At 29.2% G+C, this 27,394-nt stretch overlaps 1 protein-coding gene across 3 annotated transcripts; it reads right to left on the bottom strand.

The window, feature by feature from the left end:
- Positions 1–8,479: 8,479 nt before the first annotated feature.
- On the bottom strand, positions 8,480–26,092 carry LOC107167594 (uncharacterized). Of its 3 annotated transcripts, none has more exons than XM_015516737.2 (7): positions 25,782–26,092; positions 11,822–11,978; positions 11,449–11,741; positions 9,629–10,401; positions 9,339–9,551; positions 9,008–9,262; positions 8,480–8,944 (listed from the first exon to the last, which is right to left on the bottom strand). In XM_015516737.2, the coding sequence occupies exons 1-7, from the start codon at positions 25,816–25,818 to the stop codon at positions 8,765–8,767; spliced, it is 1,908 nt and encodes a 635-aa protein (XP_015372223.2). In that variant the 5' UTR covers positions 25,819–26,092; the 3' UTR covers positions 8,480–8,764. The 3 variants fall into 3 exon arrangements, with proteins under 3 accessions (XP_015372223.2, XP_015372230.2, XP_015372216.2); XM_015516744.2 differs by lacking the exon at positions 25,782–26,092 and adding an exon at positions 14,581–14,828; XM_015516730.2 differs by lacking the exon at positions 25,782–26,092 and adding an exon at positions 13,383–13,690.
- Between the last annotated feature and the right edge of the window lie 1,302 nt (positions 26,093–27,394).

Here is a 27,394-nt window from a genome sequence, read left to right as displayed (position 1 = left end):
TCTACGCATAGCTGAGAAGGAGCGTTCACACGTTGAAGAAGAAATTGGAATTGTCATTCCCACTTGAAATAGCTTATAGACATTTGGAAACGAACTTTTATAACATTGATTTTTCATGTATTCAAATAGGTATAAAGCTGGCTGGTAGACTATTCTTTAAGACCAGCATTTCTGCTGATAAACTAACTGTTGATATTTTCAAAATATCCTGATAAAGACATTTATATAATAATATTTTAAAAGATATGACTATGTAATAAATATTTTAAATAGTTAATACGGTGCTAATTTTAAACCTGGGAGTGCTGAGCACCCCCAAGCACCCCCCTATGTGCGCCTATGATTGCAGTCTATTGATACAAAATTAAATTGCGAGATTTAATTGTACTTTTATTCGAGCAGTAAAGCCAAACAATATAATAAAACATGAAAGTGTAATAACTCCGAAACAAATTATACTGAAACATACCTACCTACAATTAAAAGAAATTACTTTTAGATTTATTAGATCTAGACTTCAAGAAGTCCAATTTAAATGAGCTAAAAATACTTAATTCCAACCTTATGCTGCAGTTACTCACTCATACCTATAGCTTCCAAATATTAATAACCCGCTTTAAAATTTTAATAGTCTAGATATATTAATAACTTTCTTCTGGATTAGAGATTTGAAAATAAAGTCATAATTTCTTCAAAATCTGATTTACTTACTTATTATTTCTGATTCAATTGTTAATGATGACAACGCAAAAGCAAAATACTTTTATTGGTTCATAGTTGACATATTTTTTTGGAGTTATTAATATTATTTTCGACCAATTGATGAAAATAATATAAAATAACAACAATAATATAACATTTTGAGCTGTAATAATAATTACTTTTAATTAACAGAAGGTTCAATAATAATTCAAATAGATAATAATAGCTAGTATTTTAAAATTCTATAATTTATTAATTATTATTTATTCAAACAAAAAAAATGCCAAGTGTAAAAATAATGTAAACAATTCCGAAGTTTGATTGGCTGGATGAATCTACTCACAACATATTTTAAAAATTAAATTTTCTGTACTTAAAATTGTCAAGTAATAAACACTTGCCTCCTTATTACTATCGATAATTATAAAATCCAATAAATCCATTATACTAAATTAAAAATCAAAAAAGTTTTAAAACCGACCAGCTAATAACGAGTGGTGACAGGCTAATTTACAGCAGAGCGACATCCACTTATTTTTTTATTGATCTTTTAAGTTTGGGTTTAGACGAAATTTAAAATTTAAACAAAAAATTACGATCTAAGTAATTTTACTGTAATTTAAAAATATTATATGCATCATCATTTAATTCATTTTCACCGATTAGTTCATTTTATCAAAGTCTCCTAGGTTCGAAATTCTGACGATTCAAAACATTATATTATTAAGTTTTTAAGGAGTTCAATATAGACAAATGATGCAATGATATATTGAAGAAGGATTTAAATTGTTAAAGTGGTTCCATATAACTAATAATAGTTGTTACTCGTTACATAATAATGAAATTATACGATGGTAAAAGGGATTCCTATGGAATGAATTTGCAAGTACACAAGACATGTTTTAGCGATGCCGTTTGAGCAAATTGTTCACTGGTTTGAGCGAACAAACTAGCTTAAACTGTCTAAAACTAAGTGAGCTAAACTGGTAACCAGATTGCTCAAAACTGCATCGTCGAAACATGCATATTATTTACACTACCTATGTACAGTAGATTTATCAAATGTTCATACTCCATAGAAGAAAACTTTGTCTATGTCGTTTCGTTTTTATTTGTTTGTATTAATCATAGGCGCAAATAGCGTTTGAGATTTGGGGGGGGGGGCTGAAGCCCTTAGATACTGATTTAATACTATTAATACAAGAAACAAAAAATTAATAAATAAATCTTTTAAATGAATAAGTTGGATTCCCTTTAAATTAAAAAGAAATTGAAATGCTACAACCACAACATACATACATTTATTACTTCCTTATATATATTTCAGGTAGAAATTTTATAAGGCTACTTTGGATAGTGACTATTCACTGAATACATTTTTGTAAGTTAGTTCCATGCAAAACCATTTTCATAGGTAATACACGGGTGGTGAGGAATCTTCAATTTCCAATTTACTTAAAATTTTATTTAAATTGACTATATAAAACCCCTTAAAAAGTGGATCTCATAAATTGTAAATGCACATGCTTGTAGTCTTAGTTTTGTATCCTTGATACAGGGCTCGAAGAATTTTGACGCATTTGCATTTTTTTCTGAAACACTTAACACGATGTTTCCCAAGATACAAATATGATTCAAGTGCACACTTTATATAGGCGCTACCAATGGGTCTCCTCTCTTATTTTGAATTCATATAATTTACTTATTAATATGTTATGACTTATAAACATTGAAATATCCTTATTATAAAAAAAGTATACAACTATGCTAACTAATTTAGATTCTGAGTGGAGCGAGGAATGTATTTATTTTACAATGATGTGTATTTTTTTGTGTTTATTATCACGTTTTAGGGCAGTAAAAGTGCTTCGATTTTCGACTACAGTACCTCGTTCGATCAGAAAGTGAATCTAGTTGGTACTTTGGGGTGGGTCAAAAGTAAACAATTCACAATATTTTTCTTAATAATTGGAATAAACAAACTAAAAATTAAGGAAAAAACTGGAATTTTTACGCATAGGTAATCAATTTTCGACAAAATCGATTTTCGTTTTCGATGTAACTTTAAAACAAATGACCATAGATACGTGAAAATTTTAACGAATGTTTAGTTTATATAAGTATATTCTATCCACCATGCAATTTTCAAAAAATTTTCGACTTAATTTGAACTATTTATAGGCTATTATTATTGGTTTTTTTTAAAATTAATATCGATGAAAATTTATTTGTTGGGTAGAAAAGCTTAAAGTTTAATACAAGGTTGCTTACATATTGTTACAATAGCAGTTGAAAAATAAAAGAAATACGAGGTCATAATTTTTTATAAGCATTCAAAGTTTGAATTTTGACAAAATACGTAAAAAATCACAATTCGCAAATTATTTTAAACTAGAAATCCATGAAAACATTTTTTTTCAAATCTAAGATTTAAAAACGTAAATACGTAATACAAGATTTCTTACAAGTTTTTCAACCTTTATCATAAAAAAAACATCCACCAGAAAGTCAAATTAAGTTTTTATGAGCGTTCAAAATTTAAATTTTTACAACATTGGATTTTCACTTAATGTTTATACTTTATATAGGCATTTTCTATATTTGATAACATTTTCAAAATAATTTGATTAATTTTGAGCTGTTTACTGACAATTTAATCTTTCAACTTTTTAAAGTTTTTTTTCTATTAATATCAAGAAAATTTTATTGGTTGGGTCAAAAAGCTTCAAAATTTAACATAAGGCTTCTAACATATTGTTTCAATAGCAGTTGAAAAATATTAAAAATACATAGGCATGATTTTTTTTATAATAAAAAACAAAAAAATGTCCACCAGAAAGTTAAATATTTAATAAATAATAATAATCTATAATATATCCTAGAAAAATAAACCGTCTCCGCCCATTGATATAATATCATTGGATTCAAATTTAATTCCATTCATCACGGTAACCCACTTGTAACCTATACTGTACAGCAGAGCAATATCCACTTCCCCGCTTTTTTTTTTTTGTTGCATTAGTTTTCGACATTAAAGTGTAGTATCTTTAAACTTATTTCTATAGTAATACCAAGAAAAAAATAAATAATTAACATACTAATAAATAGTAAATACACATTAACCATGTTATATTAATACAACATAAGGTATTCTGATTATTAAATAAGACAATTTACAAATTTATCTTGATTTCTGAAGGAATCCATGTTTTTCTTTTTAGTTGTTAGGTAACAAATACATTTTATGAGAGCATTTTAAAATTTTTTTTGAGCATTTAAATCCATTTCCTATACATCAAAATAGAAACCATAAAAAATAATCATAAACCTATATGCAAGTAATATCGTACTATATTATATTTTTATCATTGTTATTTCAAGACGTCTTAGTTATCATCACCTACATACATTCTGTGATCCATTAAGAAGATAAGCAAAAACAATACTATTCTACAAATGCATAATTTATTTAAAGGTACGCGTTCCTAGGTGCGTCTAGAAACTGCGTCAGACGCAAGTAACTGACGACGTGTATTTTTCTGAACTGCTTTCCTAGATGCGTCGGACGTCGTGCGTCTAGCGTCTTGACGCAACGTTACTGCCCCGATAGGAGTGTCAACGTGTCAAGCGTCAGACGCGGTATTTGACCACTGATCACTCGCATTAACATGGCCGAGTTTGCTCTCGATTTTTAATTTAGTGAAGTGGGTGATGTTATTGGGTGATTTAAAGGTAAACTAACACGTATTTAAGTAAATAATAACAATAACTTCATTTTTAAGTAATTATTTGAAATTTATGATAAATTATTATAGTTGCAGTGAGATCTAGCACGTCTTGCTGAAATCCATATTACAAATATATAAAATACAAGTTTCGGCGGTTCTGCATTAATATTTAAATTTATTATTTCTAAACTTAATTAATCCATGGCTTCATAATTTAAACTTATAAGTTGTATGATAAATTAAAGTTCCTAATAAATATTAATAGTTATCTAGTTATTATATAAAATTGTTATATAATTAATAAATAAATAACTGATAACTGAACAATTACTAATGTTATTCGAAGAATATCTAATTTAACCTGGTTACGATGAATTCTATACTTGCCGCTCTCGAAGAATATTTTGATTAGGTACTCTCATAGTTCCATATAATAGTAAAAATAGTCGATTTCCATAAATTGTATACAATATTATACAAACTTTGAATTATGATAAACATGGGTTTGTGTACATAGTATAGTAGGTACCTATTATAGTCTATAATAGTAGTATAGAGACTACGTTCAGTGGCGCCAAAGTCCAAAATTTTATCTATGACATCAGATACCTCCACATGAAATTTTGACACCCACCTATTTCTTATAATTACCTTACCCCTTACCTTATAGTTTTTATGAAATATTATCAACTTTTAGTTTACAATTGACATTAATGTCTAATCACTCTAATACATGCAATTATCCATATCGTAATATATTTAGAATGACAAACGTAACCCTCCTATACCTACTAAAATCACCTATGACAACTGTCATAGGTTAATATATATTTTGGCGCCACTGACTACGTTGACTGTTTCGCGTGCAAGTGACCACAGGTGAAATGGCGAAATTTCTTTTTACTTCTACTGAAGATGAATTATTAATAGAAAATATTCGATTTCACGAGATGATATACGATAGTGCTCATCCTAAACACAAGGATAACGTGATTAAAGAAGAATGCTGGAAAGATATTTCTAAAAATGTTTGTAGATCTGGTAAGTATTTTTTTCTTTTATTAACACTATAACATGTCTTTTAAAATTTAAATTAACACAGCATTATAATTTTTTATTTATTAGGTATTATAATAATTATTAATACATACTACTATTAATTACTACTATAATTTCATTGAAATGTACAGCTCCTCCATTCATAAAAAATTGCTGAAATGCATCCCTCACATTAAAACCGTCGGCATTTGAAAATCCACCTTCGCGTACAATTGAAATCATATTATTTATTGGTCTAGATTCTTCTGAGTCATAATTATAAAACACTTCCATTTTTTTCCAAATACCCTTCTCTCAACATATTATGAAGACAGCAGGCAACAAGTATCATACTGTCACAAGTTTCCGGATTAATATTTATTGTTTGATAGAAAACACGAAATACTTGACTTAATAGTCCAAATGCATTTTCAGTTACACGACGCGCTCGACTTAGTCGGTAATTAAATACTGCTTTTGAAGCATCGTCTTTAGCTGATTTCCTCGTGTATGGCTTCATGATGTATGTATGTAATCTAAACGCCTCATCTCCTATGATAACGTAAGGTAGTACAGTATCTGAACCAGGCAATGCATTTGCATCTGGAAATCCAAATGTACCATTCAAAACTTTTTTTCCCAAATCAGATTTTAAGAAAATACCACTATCGCCTTCTCTCCCGTAAGATCCAACGTCGACTGCCACAAATTTGTTATTAGCATCTACCATTGCTAATAATACTATTGAGAAATAGTCTTTATAATTGTAGTACAAGGATCCTGTATTACTTGGGCAACGTATACGGACGTGTTTTCCGTCAATTGCAAGGATACAATTAGGAAAATTCCATTTCGTCCAAAATTCCTCAGATTTAGCCTTAAAATCAACCGTATTAGTATTGGGTAGAAATATTGGCATAAGTCTGACTTTCAGAGCTTCCAGTGTTTCTTTGACGATTTTGCTTATGTAGCTATTAGAAATTCGAAACGAAAATGATAATGAGCGAAATGATTCTCCGGTCGCAATATATCTAAATTAGAATAAATTAAAATTACAAATATAATTCTTCTATAGATACAAATTATGTTTAAGTAAATGAATTATTTAAATTATATTTATATTGAATGGTTTATATTCGCATATTATCATTGTTAATGCAATTAAATAAAACTTCGTGTTTTAAATATTTTAATTTTCCTAATATTTAGAATTTTAGAAAAATTTGTATTCTAATGTAATTTATTATAATATAGGTATTATTATATTAATATTATTATTATTAAAATAAACGAGTTGTTTAAAAGTATAAACTTTTTAAAATATTTTATGACAATTTAAATAGGTACTTGTTGAAATCAAATTATAAAAAAAAAAAATTTCTTTTCAAATCATTGTTAAAATCAACTTTTTATACGTTATAATATTTTATATAATTTTAATTACTTTTTCCAACTTTAAAATAAATTTTTTCAAATCTTTCATTAATTTATAAATCTTATAAATAACTTAGGTGCTATAATCATTATTATTTATTAAGAATATAATATAAACTATATTACCTCAACATTAATGCTAATTTTTTTTCAGGTGTAATCGGTTGTTGTACTCGATTGTATGGCTCAGAAGAGATATCATTTTTCACTAGTGACAAAACAAAATTGAACTGTTTTAAATTTAATCTAAAAAACTCTCGAAATAATTTTTCGTCGTTCAATAAGTGCCCTTTAATAAGTTTTTCGTAAAATCCTTCCTGTTCCCTCACTAAAAACATAGGTTTTGTGGATTTTCTTTTCTTCTTCATCGTTAAAAATTCTAACATATTGTCTTCGTCTTCCTCTTCTTCAAGTAAAGACATCAAAATATTATTAAAATTCACAACAGCTTGTTGTTTATTCATATTTGTAGGTTGTTTATTCATATTTGTAGTTTATATACAGTATACGTGCACATTCGTTGAAAATTCAAGAACTAATGGTTTGTGTTTATATACTTCTAAACTTCTTACTTTTAAGTCTAGTTGTATAAATATCATAACATAAAATACGTTCTAGTGATTCCTAAATTTCACTAGAAATAATATTAAATTATCTGTAAAATGCAATTAGGTAGATAATAGGTAAGTATATTTTATAGATAATTTTATATTGATATAACGATACACTTTATCAGTATTTAGGATCTTATTGTCCATGTATTTTCAATTTTTGGTGATGATATTATTAAAATACAAAAAAATTAAAATATAAGCATAAACATTCCATTTTTTATAATTCTATTTAAATTTACTGCGTATTAAAAGTGCCCGATGCAAATAAATCTAAATAAATGAGTATGGTCCAATGAGTTACATAATTTTTTACAAACATTTAGTTACCACATGTTTGAAATTGAAATACATTTCAGGACCCCACAAAAAAAAATTTGAAAATCCGCTACTGTAAACAAGCTAAACGCAACGCCAAGACGTATTATAGGAAAGCAATCCGGACGCAACGTCCAGACGTGATGTGAGACGCTGCTTCAGGACGTTGCGTCTCAACGCACCTAGGAACGCGTACCTTAACACAGATAACTGAATATTATATTTTTTTCTTAAAACGAGACAATTCAGCATCCCGGAGGGGTAAATCGGAACAACGGGACATACTTTGAAATACAATAAAAGACGTCTGGCCACCTTAATAATATACCAATACTGGCAATACCTATTTTAACCAAGGTACCTATATTAAGTAGGTATTTATTTTAAAGTATTTTAACTTAGACAAGATTTTACTGGTACCCTCGTTATATTTGTAATGCATTATTTATACTGCTCATCTAAGCCTAATGCTTATTAATAAAAAAATATTTTAACCAAGTCTATATAAATTCAACAACAAATATTAAGATGACAACAATAAGAAAGTATACATTTTAGGATTGAGTATTTCTTAAGAATTTCAAAAAAGTTTTCAAAACAATGAGTATTTTTTAAAGATAATCATCTGGTATAAAGAAAAATAAACAATTGGTTTGAGAAAACATTTATTATCACCATAAAAGTATCTGTCAAGAAATTATAAATTTATATTAAGAGAAAGATATTAACAAATAATGTTTGACCAAATGCACAATATTGTTATTAATATATTATTGATAAAATGGCACAAAAATGACAAACATTTGGAAGTGTCAAGTATAATATTTATTTTTATCCATAACAATAATAACATCAATTATAGTCTGGTCAAATAAACAAACATTGCTCGAAAGTTGACACTGCACCAACATGTTAATAAATAACAAAGTTAGGTTAGGCAGGTAAGAGATCGAAATCGTCACTGACTAGAACCATCGGTACATGCTCTTCATCAATATTGGGTTCAGAGCTATAGGTACATAACTGTAATTCTTTCAACTTCCATCCCCAGTCCATTTTCTGTACAGCGTGTAAGCTCTCTGCCTCATTGTGATGTCTCAATAACATTGATTCCTATAGTGATCATAAAATATTTAAACATTTTTTATGGATAGTTATAATTAATGAGATTATTACCTTAATTTTTTCCCATTTATCATCAACATCTTGTAACCATGACAAAAAAAGACGACCATTATAACGAGATCGCGCATGTCTATCTTTCTCTTCTTCTTGCTCGGGTGTCATAATATTATATACTTCATCGTCCTTGAGTATAGTACATACAGAAAATGGTAAAAGCTGGTTAGCTAATGCACGAGCTGCCCTTCCATGAACCCTAAGTATCTCTTGTTCAACACTCAACACCAACTTTTCTTTTTCTACTATGTGCTAAAAAAAATATAAAATTATGGTATTCAGGTCATTATATTACATACTTTAGAAAAAAATTCAACCAAACACAAACCTGCACTCGAAGTCTTTGTCTCTCCTTTTCTTGTTCAACAAACAGCTTTTTCAACTGCTCGTGTAAATTGGCTGGTGATGGGGTTTGTGTATTTACTACACGGCTGTTAGAGTTACCAGCTAAAACGTATGTGCACCTGTTCATGAGATAGTCTTTAAATCCAGACGGTGGTTTTGGTTGCACAGGAAACAAATTTTTACGTCTCTTATCAATCTATAAAAATAAATACATAACAAAAATAACTTATCAAAATAAAAACAGAAATGAAATATATCATTCAACTAATTTACTTGTTTTCTGATGTTTAAAAACATTTGATAACAATTAGTTACAGGAGCAGGTTCACTGGTTGTGCCGGATGGATTAATTTCTACAGCAGTAACATTGGCGGCAGATGAAGTATCACTAGTCTCGGATTCCGTACGGCTAGCTTTTAATTTGCGTCGTCTTGGATGTAATTCTATGCCTGATAGTTCAGCAGTGGCTGTAGATTCAGATGTTGTAGTTGCTGTAGCTGTAGCAGTAGTAGTTGCCTGTTTGTCATCTCCAGAAACAATCGCCGATGCATTTTCAGACTGTTCTGAACGAGTAGCAGACGGTGACGGATTACTTGATCCTGCATCTACTACCACAGCAGCTGGTGAAGTAGTTTGAGCCACCTGTTCGTCGGGAACAATTGGAGAAGTACCACGACTTGGTGCACCACTACTGTTACTTCCGCATCTGTTTGATGACCGTAATACTCTAGTTTGAGGGGACTTTTGCTCTTCTACAGCTATTGTATCCGAAGCCACTTTCTGTGGAGACTTTGGCGAGTTAGGCTGATTGGATGCCGGTGGCGACTCTTCAGATGGCACTACATAGGGTAATGCTGTATGATGATGTGATCTATTACCATTCTTGCCATTTGTTCTTGTACCGGTATCAGCATCAGTAGTAGGTATCACAATTTTTAATGGAGGTACTTTAGGGCCACCTCCTGGACTGTCTGCATTAGAAGGCCCCGAACCACCAGACTTGTCCTCATCGCTATCAGGTTTAGGACTAGAAGCTTCATTTTTACCTAAAAAAACAAAAAAAAAAAAAATAATTTTAGTAATTTTTTATCTAATAAAACGAAGATCTGTTATAAGTTAATTTATCACTGTCTGATCACTTTTAGGTTTCAAGAACAAATCAACAGTTCATTACAATAATAGTATAATAAATCATACATTATATGAATAACATGGTACAAATTATTAAACAAAAATACCGACATAATTTTAGCTACCTAAAATAACTTCTAAGTACATTCTACAGATTAATAAATACTTTATTTAGATGTATATTATTCATTACTTTTATTTAAAGATATATTTTATCATAATATTAATTTAAATGTTTAATATATTATAATATGGAAAATATATTATACTATTATAACTATTAGCCAACATTTTAGAATTTTTAGAATGCATTTTAATGTAAACAAATTAAGCTAATTTTAAGTTTTTCAATAAGTTCAGTATTTTACTTTTATAAAAGAAAATCAAATTGACACAATTTTTGAACATCATAATGTAATTTTCGAAGTAAATATGCACTTATGTTTTTTATAGTCATTCTTACATGTTATTTGTTTTTTATAAATTATTTGAAAAAAATTTTAAGGCAAGTATAAACATTTTAAATTAAAATAAGGTATAATGTTTTATAATTTTATAAGTCCATATAAATTCTTTGGTACATTGTTCCAATATAGGCACCATAAGATACTAAAACTATATTTTATTAAATTAAAAATAATATTTTAGGTTTATGTATTGTATGAGTTTAAAATTAACAGATTTTAGTTCAATTATTAAGTAATTTTATACTTTAACTAACAAAAATTATATTCAGTCTTATGTATATTAACAAATTTCAAGTTTTACCTACTATTATACAAGAAAAAAAATTATTGATGATTTATTCAATAAATTATTGTTTGATAAATTTGAGATGTTTAAAGTCGAATGCTGAAGTAAATTTAAGTAATTTAGTTATTTTAAACCTATTGATAGTATCCAATATCCATATACATATAGTGACTTATTAATTCTTATTAAGTCCCAAAAGAGTAAGTCACCTTTAGAACTTTGGCTATGATCTTCTTTGCGTTTTTTTGGTTTAACTTCTTCATCTTCTTCAACTAGAGGACGTTTTAAGTTATCTGTTTCTTTTGATGGTTTCACAGTTGATTCGTTTGATGAGGTATTAACAGAATCAGTTACTTCACACGAACCACCATCTTTGGATTCAATTTCTTTAGAAGTACTAGCTGATGTACTCTCTGCTGATGCACTAGTTGATACATTTGCAGATGATTGAGAAACCGACTGGATGGGTGTTTCTGGTTTTTCTTCAGTCTCAACAGTTTTTCTATAAGTTAAAGAGATTTATTGTAGATTTTGTTTATGCTGAAAAGAAAAATGTATTGTTTTTTTTTGTAAAATACTTACGTATCGTTCGTCATGCTGGTGTTCTGTTCCTCAGCTATTTTCTTGTTCTTCTCATCCTGTCGAGCAGACGAACTCTTAAATTGATTATTACCCGTGTTGGTAAGTCTTAATGTCACTCTGGGTGATACATGTTGTTGTTTATCACTGTTCGCAGCATCTGAAATAAAAATTAACTATTAATAACAGTAAATATAAGCAAAATTGTTCAATAGTTTTTTAATAATTATTATTATTTAATTCAATACACAATACTTTATGTTATATGCTATGCAATATTCTTCAAGAATTAAAAACGAAAATTTTATTTGATTAGCTATAAAATGTTTTTAATAGGTACCTATTTTATATTTATTCTACACAGAACACAGAAACTGATAAGTATTGAACAATAAAATATTGAAATACTGAATCAAGTAATTTGATAAAACATAAGGATAGAAATTTGATAAGAGATTAATAATATACTGAGATTAATCAAATTCTCACAAAAATAATAATTATACAACAAAATTATACATTAATTTACTTAGATAGGTACTGCAAGACGCAAATCTGAACAAAAATGTTTCAATTGTATGAGTTGGCATATCAAGGAGTTAATAACAAGAAGTTTAAAATTATTTAAATCAAAAAATAATACCTAATAAAATATTGTAGAAAAAATGGAAGATTAATCGAAATCGTACAACATAATTGTTTCCTTCCAAATCATCTAAAATATCATAAAAATAAACAAACTATACAGGGTGATTTCTTAGTATATTCAATGTTGACCTCTATTTTTCCTTTAGTACTAAATTTATTCAAATTCTGATTTTTTGATTTTTTAAATGTATTCTGCAAATTCTTGTATTTGTTAGTACTACTTAAGGAGGGTTCTGTGATTTGTTTTACAAATGAGGCACCACCCCCCTCCCCCTACGATTTAGTAGATATTTTTTTGAAACATTTGATGTACCTAATCAAAATAATTCAAACTAGTAGTTTTTTAGTTATAAAAATGCTTATACCAAAGATAAGTAATTGTTCTTAAAAATGGTGTTACAAAAATATAAAACAGAAATAATACCTATTGAAACTAGTACCTATTTATTATGCCTGGTCCACTTTTACAAATTATTGCTTAACAATACCTATTAAATTGCTTATGTGATAAAAAATAAATAAATAAGTTGCTATCACTGCAACACACAGAGCAGAGTTAAGTTTGTACGATTTATTTTACTTGTTTGAGTAAAACAAAAATACAGTAATTTAATAATTCAAATTTCTGTTCTATTAAAACGCACTGGTGTTACTGAGTAGATACTAGTCAGCAAGTTTTGAGTTTCCAAACAATATTATATTATTGTTCTCTAATCGAAAGCGACTTGGGTGGTTCAGACGACGTTAGCTATTAAAATGTTGTCCACACAATATTAATACGTCGTAAAGAACGTAATGTCAATGTTTCGGATTTAGAGTTTTTTTTTTTTAACTATATAGAATCGGTAGGTGCTACTATACTAGGTACGGCGGCGGATGACGGAAAAATTAATAATTAAAATACAAGCGCGCTAACCCCGTTCGTTTCTCAACCCGAGGCTTTCTCCGCAGTTCGTCGCATAACCTCCTCCTAATGCAACCATAACAGGCGGCCGCCGTTTGCCAGCAAGTCTTGTACTGCGCTTCACCGGATTCACAGAACTCATGATGATCGTCGTCCCAGAGCGAAACGTGCTGCGAAATCACTGAACGGAATCGATTTCGGAGCCGATAAGACACGGTCCATTGGGGCAAAAATATGGGACACAAAGGTCGACGGTCGACTGAAGATGCGTATGGTGGTTAACAGCAGGGGGGTATGGGGACCGATAAGCGATTATATTGTGAAAAGTGTTGGACGGCATTACGATGGTGTTATATCTTATATTTATATAATATAATACTATAACATTTTAAATGTGATAAATGATGATACACAGAGTGATTGTAATCTCCGTCATCGTCAGCCGGCCGACACATTTCGTTCGAAATTTTTAAAACGGATTGAGTAGTTGAGTTATAGCGAGCAGATTTTTTCCCGTCCCGGCACCCACGAAAACGTTATCAGAATCAGAATTATATACATTTATATAATTATACAGTGTACCTAATTAATATCCACAAATATAGATAACATCTATATCTGTGTTAATATCGTAATTCGTAGTCCCGAGTACAGACTACAACTACAGGTTAAAAAATAAATAATAGTTTTCAATAATAATTGTATGAAACATTTGAACGTGTGAAGAAAGAAAAAAAAATAAAAATAAAACGATCACGCTGTAGACGATCATGATACCACACGAGTACACGACCATTACACGCGAGACTCGCACAAAAGACGGTTGGTTTGGAGCCGGCTGAGAAATATGACAACGTCGCTTTGACAAATCGAAATATTCTGCCCCACCCCCACCCCCGGTTGAAACCACCGCACACCGCAGACACCACTACTACCCGCCGGCGCACCGTATAACACACAGCGTGTAAACATCAGCTCTTTTATGTGCCCATTGCCCAGGATTTGAGTATGAGTCGTATCTGTAACGTGTGTGTGAACCCGTTTTGAGATCATTACCCAAACGCACACACCTAACACACGTGAAAAGAAAAAAAGGCGCCAACGAGGGAACGGACAACAAAAACGATCGGGCACAATACGAACGTCGGAATGATGTTTAATAATAATAATAATAATATGTTAATGTTAAAAAAAAATATCTTGTTCTGACCTCAGCTGCGACCAGCTCATTCTGTCGTGTCGACAGGAGAGTATAGCCCCGACACAGGACTTCGAAAGTTCAAATTCGAAAAAACACAAGACGGACCTCCGAACAGGGTTTCAAAAGATCAGTGGTTGTTACTTGTAAATCCCGAAGAATCGGAAACAACGCGACGACGACTAGCGAACCCGGACGACGCACTATCGTTGTAGTAATAGGCTGATGGTTATACCCGGACGCGTTCGCCGACACTGGCGAGCGCGTCTCCTCGTGGTCTGCTTGCGGTGCAGAGCAACCGACCGATCGAACGCACTGTCGAGTTCGGCGACGGCTTTCAAGGTCGGCAGCTGCGGCAACGACTACAACTATAATAATATTATTATCGTAATATCGTACTTTTGTACGAGCACTTGACGTTCACTGTATTATCGTACATCATTAATCGTAATACGCGAGTGATGGTAAGTTCACAAGCGCGTTGACGGTTCGGCGTTTCGGATTTTCGAGGTGGTAGCGACATTAGAATTTGTTTTTGCAGCCCATGTGCACCAAAACGTAATGATGTATAATTGGCCTTACCAAAGATGGCCAGAATAGGGCATATTCATCGGTGTACCTAGAAATAACTCTTTAATATAATACATTTAGAAGATCGGTTTTAAAGGAACCATCAGCTCGTTCGAAAGAGATTTGGGATGCGTGTTGCCCGGGGTTTGAGAGGTCTTAAACTCTCATACTTTTATATTATTTATCATTTGTTTTTATATACGACGGTGTTTTTTTCCCGTGGAGATTTCTTCGGAGTTCGAACCTAATTCGTATTTGTATTAATTAATGCCAATGCTTTTGTAGAATTGGAAATTTTAATTTTAAATCGTTTTTTTGATTTTCACTAGATCTTGAATGTATAATAATGATTATTGAATATATTATATTCTATGATTCAATTTTATAAATATGAGTGCAATTAAACAAAAAAGTGTCAAAATGTATGATCATATTTCAATGTGATGATTTATCGTAGGTGTGATTACTAAATAATATAATGACAATAACACCATATTTACCCGGTGGTTCGGTATCATTTCCGACTTTTCATCATACTTTATTATAGTATTGATGACCAGTGTCAGCCTCGAACGCGTCCGAGGACCTAAGCTAATTTCTTTAGTTTTTAAGCCCCACAAAGCGAGGTAAAATCTAGTCGAAAAAGATTCACATATATGGTACCAACTATTGATCGTACGACAGATGGTAAAATTTGGTTTTTTAAGATTTCTCAAAAAAATACGTATTAGTTGTGCAACGAGTAGTCGTGTCTCGTATAGACCAGTGCTTCTCATACTGAGGGCAATGGCCCTCTAGGGGCCGGTGGCTATATCACTGGGTTTCCATGGAATATTGAGTATTTATTCCATTCAAACCATATTCTTTAGATTTTAACGCTTATAGTTAAAAAAAAAAATTATTATTCTCGACACAACATTTTAGCATATTATTATTAATTGAGAAAAAATTATTTATGATTTCTTCATTAAGCGGTCCTTGGCAGTTTTACTTTAAATAAAGAGGCCTCCATGATAAAAAAAATCGAGAGCATTAGTTTAGATCTAGAATAGAATCTATTTTGTCAATGGTGTAGACAGTTGTAGACGTGTATTATAAATGTATAACTGAATCAAGTTTGTGCGTGCATATTATAATTCGTTTATTAACAATAAATTATTTATCGTACAACAGGGTTTGCCACGAGTAACTATAGGCTATGTCAAAACATGTGGGCCCTCATAATCCAATAACTATAGCTAGTATTCGTTGTTCATCTATATTTACACTTTAATTTCTAATTAACAATATTTAAATATGGTTCATGAATTATGAACTTTCGACTTAAACTTCCTTATAAAAACGTAATTCAGAATGCTTATCTGATGATATATATCTATAAGTATTAATTTTATAGATGAGAAGTAGGTACTCGTATATTAAAAATGTATACAAGAAATTTGAACTTTCTCCAATAATAAATAGTTCATAATATGTCGATACAAAAATTTTAAATTATGATGATTAAGGACATACAAGGCTTTTTTCAATTCAAAAATTAATAAGTGAAAAGACTATACAAAATATTGATATTAATACCTATCAGCATATTATTGTATTATTTCAAATATTTTGACTTTGTTTTAGCAATTAATACTTTAATAGATACAATTTATTGTCTGTTTTATTCGATAAATTAATACCTAAGTCGATACCTTTTTTTGTCAAAGTCAAAAAAACTTGATTTTTAGAACAAGGTTCCTCAAAAATGCAATAAATGTTTTTATTGGAATTAAAAATAAATTACCGTATAGCCACGTTAATTTTTATCAAAAATTGTTGTTTTAAATTAAATTGGATATTCCCAGTTTATATCCATATTTTTCCTAAAAATTAAATTTAAATATTAAAATTACACATATTATTAGGTATATATCCACGTTTTATTATAATGTGATAGTAATTAGTAACGGATAATTATCTATATATAATATATATATATATAGGTATATAAGAAATAAAGGATATATATAATAATATATATCCAAATAATAACACACAGTGAATAACTATAATATTGCTATAAATTACGACATAATTGTTCGAATGTAAACAAATTTTGTAACTTAAAGTATACAACGACGTCAAATGCACTAGAAAACTTTGAATTTCATAAAAAAAGGTCTAATAAATTTCCAATGATTCATCGGTCATAGAAAATAACCGAACGAACATGACAAAACATGTGTTCGGTAGAACTACTTTTCCATTTTAAATTGTAAATAAAATGTAGCAACTTTATGCATATTTGTTACGAGTGTTACAACCATTTTAAACAATTTTAAATAAATCCTAGGTTTAGGTAAAAAATCAATACCATTAAATACTTCATATGCAGGTTTGAAAATTACTATCAAACATGCTACAATAATTATTATAGTAAAATATTATTAAGCTCAACAAGGCACAGTGAGTTTAGAACAAAGCTTAAGTAATCAGAACTAGGGTTATCTTACAGAATCAAGGGTACGACCAGGATTTTGTTTTGCGGGAAAGAAAGTCAATTTGGGGCGATTAGAACACCCAAAACCATCCTCTGGGCAAGCCCTTGTACAGAATACAAATAGATAACTCGTGTCCACAGTCCATACACTTCCCAACTACCAAAAACATACTGGCAACCATATAAACTAATATACTAACCACTATTTTAGAAATTGGTACCATAATAAAATGAAACCGACAAAATAAATGCTTAAATTAATTTAAAAATATTAATGTACTATTTACAGAAAAATAAAATCAATGAATGATGTTTGAATAAGCTATTTTCAGAGTTACAAAAGCTTACGAGTGACAAGAATATTATAATATAATAATAATCCACAATATAAAAGAGTTTAAAACTAAATATAATCATAAATGAATGTGAAGTTGCCAAATTAAATGAGTTATATACTAAAATATCTATATATTCAATTATTAAAATGTACATCTTGGAGAAAGAGGATCGTACAGTTAAAACACGACTTGGATAAATAATACAACGAGATAGGTATGTACTATAAATGTAATAAAATAATTATATAGTTTCATAAATGTTATGTTAACATAATCTATTTATTTATAACGATTATATTCTAGAAGGTGAAATGCCAAAATACAATATAGTCAAATAATAATTTGATAAAATCCATAGTGACATTTAGCAAATAGGTAACTATAACAACGAAAGTTGGCGGACGGATGGACACACTACAAACATAATGTATCGTGTTATTATTTATATATTATGTAATATAATATTTTAATTTAATATAGAACCATACAAATAAACAACTTGTTTAAACCAAGTAACAGCTGGGATACGCCTTTTAATGAAGTGTTCTTATCAAGTTTATTAGATTAGTCGAGAATACAAATTTAGAGGCGACATGAGGGGTATAATGGCTTGGCAGTAAACTCCGTCGTGGTATTGCAATGGTAATATTATAGTATTATATAACATAAAAATATAGGTATATTAATTAAGTTAAATGTTAATCAACATACTTTTTCAGCTTTGATTCGATTTCTATTTGTATGATGTATATTATTAATATATTATGTTGGTTGGGTTACAGAAGTAGTTGTATGTAATATTTTGTTTATATTTCTTATCTTGGCGGCCATTTGTTTTTTAGTATGAGGGAGCTATTAGTTAAGGTTTTTTTAAATGGAAATTATATTGAATATCATTAATAACAATATCTAATAGTCTATACTAGTTAAATAAAACTATTATTTGGTAACTACCCGATAAGTGATAAAACCATAAAACGTAATATTAGTAACAATAGAAACATTTGAAAGCATATTATACATTTAAGTACCTCCAAACTTATATAGGTACTATTTCTTAATAAAATTTTACACCAACGACAAAGTGAACTTCCTACTTAAACTGCAACTATTAAATGTAAATATATATTTTATACCCGGTGATGCCATGCCAAAAGAATGTTTTTTATAAATATATTTGTAAAAAATGTAGGTATTTGTCATATGTATACTAATTAGTAATTATAATAGTAATATAAAATATAAAATGTAATCAATGACAACCATTTAAATAAAAAAATACATTCTTTTTTCGTAAACAAATTTAATAAGTGAGCTACTATTTAGTTTCACAACGAGGTGAAAATATAAACTGTAAACAACTTCCTATGTATCAAGAAATCTATTGATATAACTTTGATTGAAATAAAGGGTCCAGAATAGTTTTTTAGTTTATTGACTTAGGTTAAACCAACATCTATTTTTAGTAAAACCTATACCTAACCCCAACTGATGAATCGTAAAAAATATAAAGTTTTATAGTATATTTCAGGCGTCTCGACATTACTTTGAAAACTAATTCAACCGTGAAGAGAATTTACCAGTGACCTGCAGTAGCAGATTGAACATAGCACTTGGCATAAATAGCTAGATTATATAAAACAATTTGATATTTTAAAAATCGATTAAGTAACTTTTTGTATAAAAGCTAAAAACATGAATTAAACTCTCATATTTGTTTTAAGATATAATTTCATTACTCGAGGCCACTGCAAATGCGACGATTTGATGGATTATTTTACCTCATTTTTATATGATTAACTAATGGTAACCATATGTATGTAATATGTACAACAGTAAAAAATACTTACATATTTCAACTATTACTATTATAATCTATAAGGTGTAATCGATGGGAACCATTCTATGATTTTTATTGTAAATCTCAAATTCCTTGTTTGAGCAAAGTTAAAATGCAAATTTTGGAAAATTCTTTACATGGTTTACACTCCACATGTTGGTACGAAGTTACCTTTAAAATGTTTAGTCTCCAACTATCGTATTTTAGAATCTACGTTGATTAGTCAGTCAAAAACTAAAAAGTACCTACTGGCTATCAGTTATTTTTAAATTTTCCTTTACGGAAAAACACTTATTCAAACTATTATGAATATTTAAATAAAAAATTAGGTAAATCAGTCCATCTGTTTTTCGGGGATGCGATTAAAAACGATCAGCATTTAATTTTTATTTATATAGATTATTTTAACATTTTTATATTTTAGGCAATCCTATTAATTTTTCTAAGACATACTCGTATTATAAATTAAAACCTTTCAGGTGATTAGGTTAATTCATAAATGAAAATTGTACTAAAATTCGTTACTGTTCGAGGTATTATACAACTACATTTAAAAAAATTGTTTCTGTTTCAAAACATATATATATATATTTATAGGTCATGATGAAAATATGTTTACAACTGGCTGCTATTTAAATTTCACCCATTTTACAACGAATTACCAGTTATTTGATTAGATTTTAGGACATAAACGTTAGATATAGCAGACTCATACACTATACAGTGAACAATATGAAGTTTTTATACAGTACCTATGTATTAATTCACCTAGGTATAAAAATATGTAGGTATAATCGTGTTACAAGCTACAGCCTGTGTTATGTATTATCGAATAAAAATAAATATTTTTATTTTGAAATGTAGATATTTTAATTTAAAAGCATATTTATTTTTAAAAAGTGTAATATACAGATACAGATATTATTTTTATTATAACATATAATATAAAGGTATAAGTAGTAATTTTTTAATGCAGCATTATTTGTATTAGTTCAATAAACTTATCTTAAAAGATTATTAATATAAAATAAATACAAAATACAAATTAATAAACATTAGGTACAACAATTTAATCCCGTATTTAATTGAATAGCTTATTATAGAAATTGTTTAGATTATGCGTAAAAAAGGGTTAATGGTCAAAGGTAACATATTCTTTAATATTCTACAGAAGATAAAATAATTAATTAAAAAATATGAAAACTAACTACCTACATTATTTGAATTTATTTATATTAAATTTTATATAAAAACGTCGAAATCAATTATAACAGAACACAGAGTAAGAAGACGACGAAAAGTTTACATCACATAAAAACAAGGGTCAATAACATACTTGGAAATTTAGTTAGATAACAACACCCGCAGATAGTACCTATATAATATTTGCATTTATAAGTATGTAAAACGATAGACGGTAGTAAAGTAGTATACTGGTATATTATACTTATATATTATAAGTAAACTATATATTGTACATACTATTTTATTTAATATTATATTATCTGTAATGCATCTGTAAATAGCAAGCTTACCACAGCAAAATTAGGTTATCTAAGCCTCAAAATCATTCAACGAAGAAAATACTAAAATTTGAAAAGTAAAAATAATTTCTTTTCTGGTAGTGAGTTTTATAATATTTGTCGATAGAAACAGGGAACTAACTATTAACTCGCTCAGATAATTTTAATCGAAATTGTATCCGTCGATCGGTTAAAAAAAATCATTACTCAGATAAATTACAGGGTAAAAAAAAACATTTTAAAGTGTGTAAATTATTTTTACAAAAATAGATTGTTTAAAGGGATTGAAATTTTTGAGTAGGTATTTCCGGAAGTCTATTCTTTATTATCATAATAAGACATCACAATATTATTGTCGAGTATTTTAATAAATATATGCGCTTTGTACGCATGGTTAGGTTTAGCATGATGTGATGCTGTAACGAAAACCTGTCCTGGTTAATTTGAAAATCATAGAAATACATCACATAAAATTAAAAATTAAAAAATTAAAATTTATTATGTTATCATCAGAGTTTCAGAGTAGAATGACATTATCATTGAAAGTGAAAAACGTAAAAAAATATACATTCATAATGTCTATGGTTTTAAACCAACTGTATATTTTACTTTAATTTTAGTTAATGTTTTATAACTCGATATTTAAATAAATATAAGTATGTAATAAATAATAAAACAAGCATAATTTATTGTGTTAAGATAGAAATCTTTTAGAAACCTCTATGATGCACAACAAAAAATAAATAAAAATAAAGGCAAGAACATAAAAAAAAAACTAACACAATTACTTTAGAATTTTGATTAATTTTAGTTTAAAAAATAAATATTATTTAATTTGGTGTTTGATACACGAAATGCAAATGAAATTTAAAATAAACTGACAAATAATAATTTAAATAAGCTTTATGTCTTTATGTATAAAAAAATCTACTAATTTGACATATTATTGAACATTACTATGGTATAATATCCATAATATTAGGTAAATATCTTAATACCTATCATATAGGCGAGCGTATAATATATCAAAATATAATTAAATATATTTTGTATTTGTCTAAACTGTAGATAGAGGTTAGAGGTACATGTTTTAAATGTTTACCAATACAATGAAAACAATGTAAATCATAAACAAAACAACAATTAATGTCTTGCAACAATATTTCTCTAGTATGGGTTAACCTAATCTGTTTTTACTAAATATATATTTATTTAATCATAATATTTTTAAGTATCTAATTGGGAAATATTACTTAAATTTTTATATTTTTTTAATTAAAAGCGTTTATAACACGAAAAAAATATTGTAGTTTAGCTGGTATTGATTTTATTTTGTGGTGTTCATTGGTGTATTGTACAACATGATATTTTTGTTTTAGTAAATTTCGTATATAATTGATATTTGATATTTAATAATGATGGGATGGTATTATAATTTTCTTAAAGATTTTTTTTTTTAATTATGTAATATTTAAATGGTATGGATATGGTTGTAAATTGAACTCGTCACTACGTAGTATCACAGATTATATAATATAGTATTTCAATATTTAAGATATCGATTGTTTTTTTTATTCTTATCGCGTTACACGAAAAATAAATTTAATTGGAATATTTATACATTTTTCCGCTACATACTTATATAACACTTTTTAAAGTCTAGAGATTTGGTAATAATATGTGATTAAATAAATTATCGAGTAAATTATTATTTAAAACAAAAAAAAAATTTTAGTTAAATTGTAGCTATTAGAGAATATTATATTTTGAGATTTCAATTAGATTTAAAATGTATATGTTTAATTTATGGATAAAACATTTTAGGTAGGTACCTTAATTCAAAATTACAATTATTATTGATTAGGTATGTTAGGTATGGTAAAATATTAAATTTTGAAAACTTATATATAATTAAAAGATTGAATTCTATCACATTATATCAAGGACTCCTATTGATTATATTTAATTAAACCATGATTTATATTTTAAAAATATTCAAATATCCTGGATAAATTTGAAAAATATTTCACCTAAGTATAAATTATAAGAAATAAGGTAATTTAAATAGTTATTAAAAACCATTAGTCATTAGTTATACCGGTATTTTTTATTTACGGCAACAGCCATCAGCTTAAGACGAAATTAGAACCTAAACACAAGCTCCCAAACAATTAAGACGAAATCTTTCAAAGAAATCTATTTTTATTACTTATTTTTCAGGAAACCTCCTATTATTCATTGCAGTTCCTAAAATTCTAATTACGGTATTTTTCGTTTTAATTATTTTATGCAGTTGGTATACTTTGCTATTTTGTAATTACTAATTTGAATAAATCCAGAAATTACATAATTAATATAAAAAAATGAATCAACTACTCGTTTACTTTTTCTTTTAATTAAGCCGAGAACTATTAATTTAAAACTACAAATTTTAAGTTATGAAATAATTAAAGTAATTTATTTATAGTACCAACAAATAAGATTAATATTTCATTAAATTTCGGGAAAAAATCAACAATTGCACGCAAATATACGTAAATACTCAATAATTTTAAAACATTTATTGAATTTAAAATTATGTTAAACGTATCTAGTTATAATATAAATTTTTGAATATTAAAACTTTTTATAAACCATTTAATAATAACAAGGATAATAACTACATACAAAAACGATTTGGATCATTCTATTCTAATTTCCTAAAATTATCATAACCTAATTATAACCAAACGTCATATTTAATATTTTTTATTTTAAGTTTATAATTTTTAACATTTTTCAGAAAACTACAGATAAAATAGTCTTACATTAAGACTGCAATACATTTTCAATCTAGAGGTATCATAGGGCCATTTAGCTTATCTAATATCTACTTCCTCCCAAAAAGTGTATACATCATCTATCAACCATACAAATATGATTTATTTCCTATAATTTTTCTACACTCCATTAGATGTCAGTAAAAAATACTATACACCCCCACAACCTAAGTAACTTATTGTTAAATAAATAAGGTCCAAATTATTTATTGACAGTAGTATTACATTTTAATAACATATAATGTATTATAATTAAAATTATTTAATATTTAGATAACAACTGTAAACTAATAATATAATATACTGATTAAACTGTGTGTCTAGAGTCTAGACAATCTAAAAATTGAAACACAAGGGGAAGTTATTTGTTGTCTTTTTTCTAGTATTTTCAATTTTGTATATTATTTTTAACACATACAACCCGTAGGTGGGCTCATAACCCAAGAATATTAATAGTAAGTATTAAATACATAATATTAATACACACATCGAGTGGTGTACACTGTATATTTACCAATAATTGCCAGTAAAATATAATGTTTCACGGTACAAATATTTCATACATCAAGGTTAGAATAATTATTCAGAATCAATGTAAATTATTTCCAGGTCGACAATGAACAATTTTTATGAATTTCATCTCAAACTAATACTACAAAGTTTCAACTTTTAATGATATCAAGCTCGATGTTGAGTTATTAGATATGTTTCTGAAAATTGAGTCTAAAAACTAAATCCTACACATGAAGTAAATAAAAAAAAAAAAAAAACGGAATTAATTTCAAAAAGAATTATAGAACGTTTATGAAATGAAATTCATTCATAACTCACGTATCTACACAAAAAAAATTATATTTGTCAAACAATTTAAACGATTGTTTTGAAAGCGTCCAAATTTGTTTAGTGTTTCGGATAAAATTTGTTATTGTGCACACGATATAACTTGTAAGCAAAGAAAAAAAATAATAATAATCGGTCGAGATGGTATCCATTTTTCAAGATAAATCAAATTCATTTATAAAATACAACATGTTTCGGGAACACAGCGGGACGGCTAAACTGCCTACACTATCCTATAGGTTCGGAAAAATCGTATTTCCCAAGAATCTTGCTGCAATAGTGCAATGTAAACGTTCCAAGACGATACAGACAAAAAGGTGCAAATAATATTATAATACCATCGATTGGGCATTATATTACGCTGCAGCGACGAGGAATTCGAATGCCTTTATAGATGAAGATATTATTATGAAAAAAGTAGGTGTTTGCCGAAAAAAATAGAAAACACGTGTTACATCGGTACGACCGAGACGAAGAATACACCTAACTCTATAACAGAGCTATTATAACACTCATTATTAATATACACATATTAATAATGAGTGTTATAATAGTAGTCAACGAAAGTCGTCTTGATAATCGGGTCAGCACTGGGAAAGAAATTTAGTGCACTGTGCAGTCGGCTGAAGGTACACTAGGTAAAACCAGAAATTTACAAACGGAGAACAAAAAACAAAAATTTAAATCTTAAAAAATCGGTAGCAACAAAAAAATAAAAATATAATAACATGTGATAATAGTAATAATAATAATAATAATAATAGTAATGAAAAACGGTTCTAGGACTTTGCCGACACGTACTTGCGGTGGTCTTGTAACGTTTTTTGTACGCGCTCATGTTGCCCGGTTGCCAGTTTCCTTGTCGGTTCACAGCACGACCATGGCGAAACAACGCAACGTCGCAGCGACGACGGCGAGTAGGTTGGTAGGGCGGCGGCGGACGAAATAATAATAATAGTAATAGTAATAGTAATAGAAATAAAAAAAAGAGAGTAACGAACGGCGGCGGAGCGGGGCGGAGAACCGGCGGCGGCGACGACACACTGCAGTGGCGAAGCGAAAGCGCCACCCGGACCGTTTCGGACGACGGCTTCGTCGTTATGTACGTGGTGCGATGTGTATACGTCGTTAACGTCGGTGTTCAGCAGCGGCGGTGTCTGCCGGGTGCGCGAGCGCTGCGGCACGACGGCGTGCGACAACAAGCGGCAACCGCGCGGCCAACGACCAACGGAACCAGGCCATGCGGCGCTCGCGGTTGGCGGCTTGTTCATCGGCCGACGTCGCGAGGGACGGGGGGGAACTGTTCGGCGGCTGCGATAACAACGTTGCACCGGCGCGCGGCCGGGGAGGCGCGGCCTATGGCCCGCGCACCGCGTCTTCCAACCACTCACCTACCCGGTACCCCTCCGCGTACAACCCAACAATCATTTACTCCTCGGTACCCCTCCACGCTACTCTTGAGCACTTCCCCCCCGGTACCTCTCCGCCAGACGATCCGGCGTGTTTCCTACCGGTCGCACGAATTGGCAACGTTTATACGGCGACCGCCGCCTCTGCCGCAAACGTATCGAGATGGACAGGCACTCTCCTCCGTTCGTCATCACCGACCTTGGGGACTTTCAAAACATTGTCGCCGGCCGAGGCCGACTCACCCCCGATCATCATCTTTTCGACCACCCATCACCAAAAGCAATAAATGTGATGATATACTACATCTACGTCACGTTACTCTGGTGTTTGCCCCGAAAAGGGCCGCCGAGACACAACAGGTCCAAAATTGTTTTCGAATAATACCTATACACGTTTAAAAGGACCAGAGTGATAACTTAATATCGTAAATGCATGACACCACCTAAATGGGTCCAAACCTCGAAGGTTTTAGATAAAACAAATACCATTTTCTCACATTCTTCTTCACACTTTTAACATACATGATATATTATTGATATATGCGAGTTTTCAACGGACTATCTCGAATTCATGGTTGGGAAAATTGTTTTTAAATAGTATAATATATTATATACGTTTTATTCATTTAAAACGATTTTTTTTTGTGATGTTTTAAATAAATCTCAAAAAAAAAAAATATATAAAAATATGGTAAATAATTTTGGGGTGGTGAGTACCTATACATGTTTACCCTTTATAATTAAAAAAAAAAATACAATTCTATCAATTGTATTGTATACCGTAGATCGCAGACAAAATGCAACCAAAATATTCAATTTTAAATGTTTAGAAATATGTATTTTATAAATAAAGATGAACACAAAAAATAAAAAACGTTTTACGTTGATAAACTCAAATAAAATAAAATAAAATTTAAGTTAAAATGTAAAAAAATTCAATTAAAAAGGATGTATACGAAATAGAATAGATAATTATAATGAAATTATTAAAATACTCAAGTCTAA

Source organism: Diuraphis noxia, unplaced genomic scaffold (assembly GCF_037042655.1).
Source record: "Diuraphis noxia isolate RWA-SAM2 unplaced genomic scaffold, SU_Dnox_SAM2 contig0003, whole genome shotgun sequence".
Taxonomy (NCBI): domain Eukaryota; kingdom Metazoa; phylum Arthropoda; class Insecta; order Hemiptera; family Aphididae; genus Diuraphis; species Diuraphis noxia.
The sequence above is the reverse complement of the archived record's forward strand: the minus strand, read 5'-3'. Positions and strand labels throughout refer to the sequence as shown.

Coding starts and splice junctions, on each gene's coding strand:
- LOC107167594 (XM_015516730.2), bottom strand. CDS start 13,512: ATGAGTTCTGTGAATCCGGTGAAGCGCAGTACAAGACTTGCTGGCAAA. Junction 11,979..13,382: donor CGGGTTGAGAAACGAACGGG/GTTAGCGCGCTT, acceptor TTTTTATTTCAG/ATGCTGCGAACAGTGATAAA. Junction 11,742..11,821: donor ACCAGCATGACGAACGATAC/GTAAGTATTTTA, acceptor TTTAACTTATAG/AAAAACTGTTGAGACTGAAG.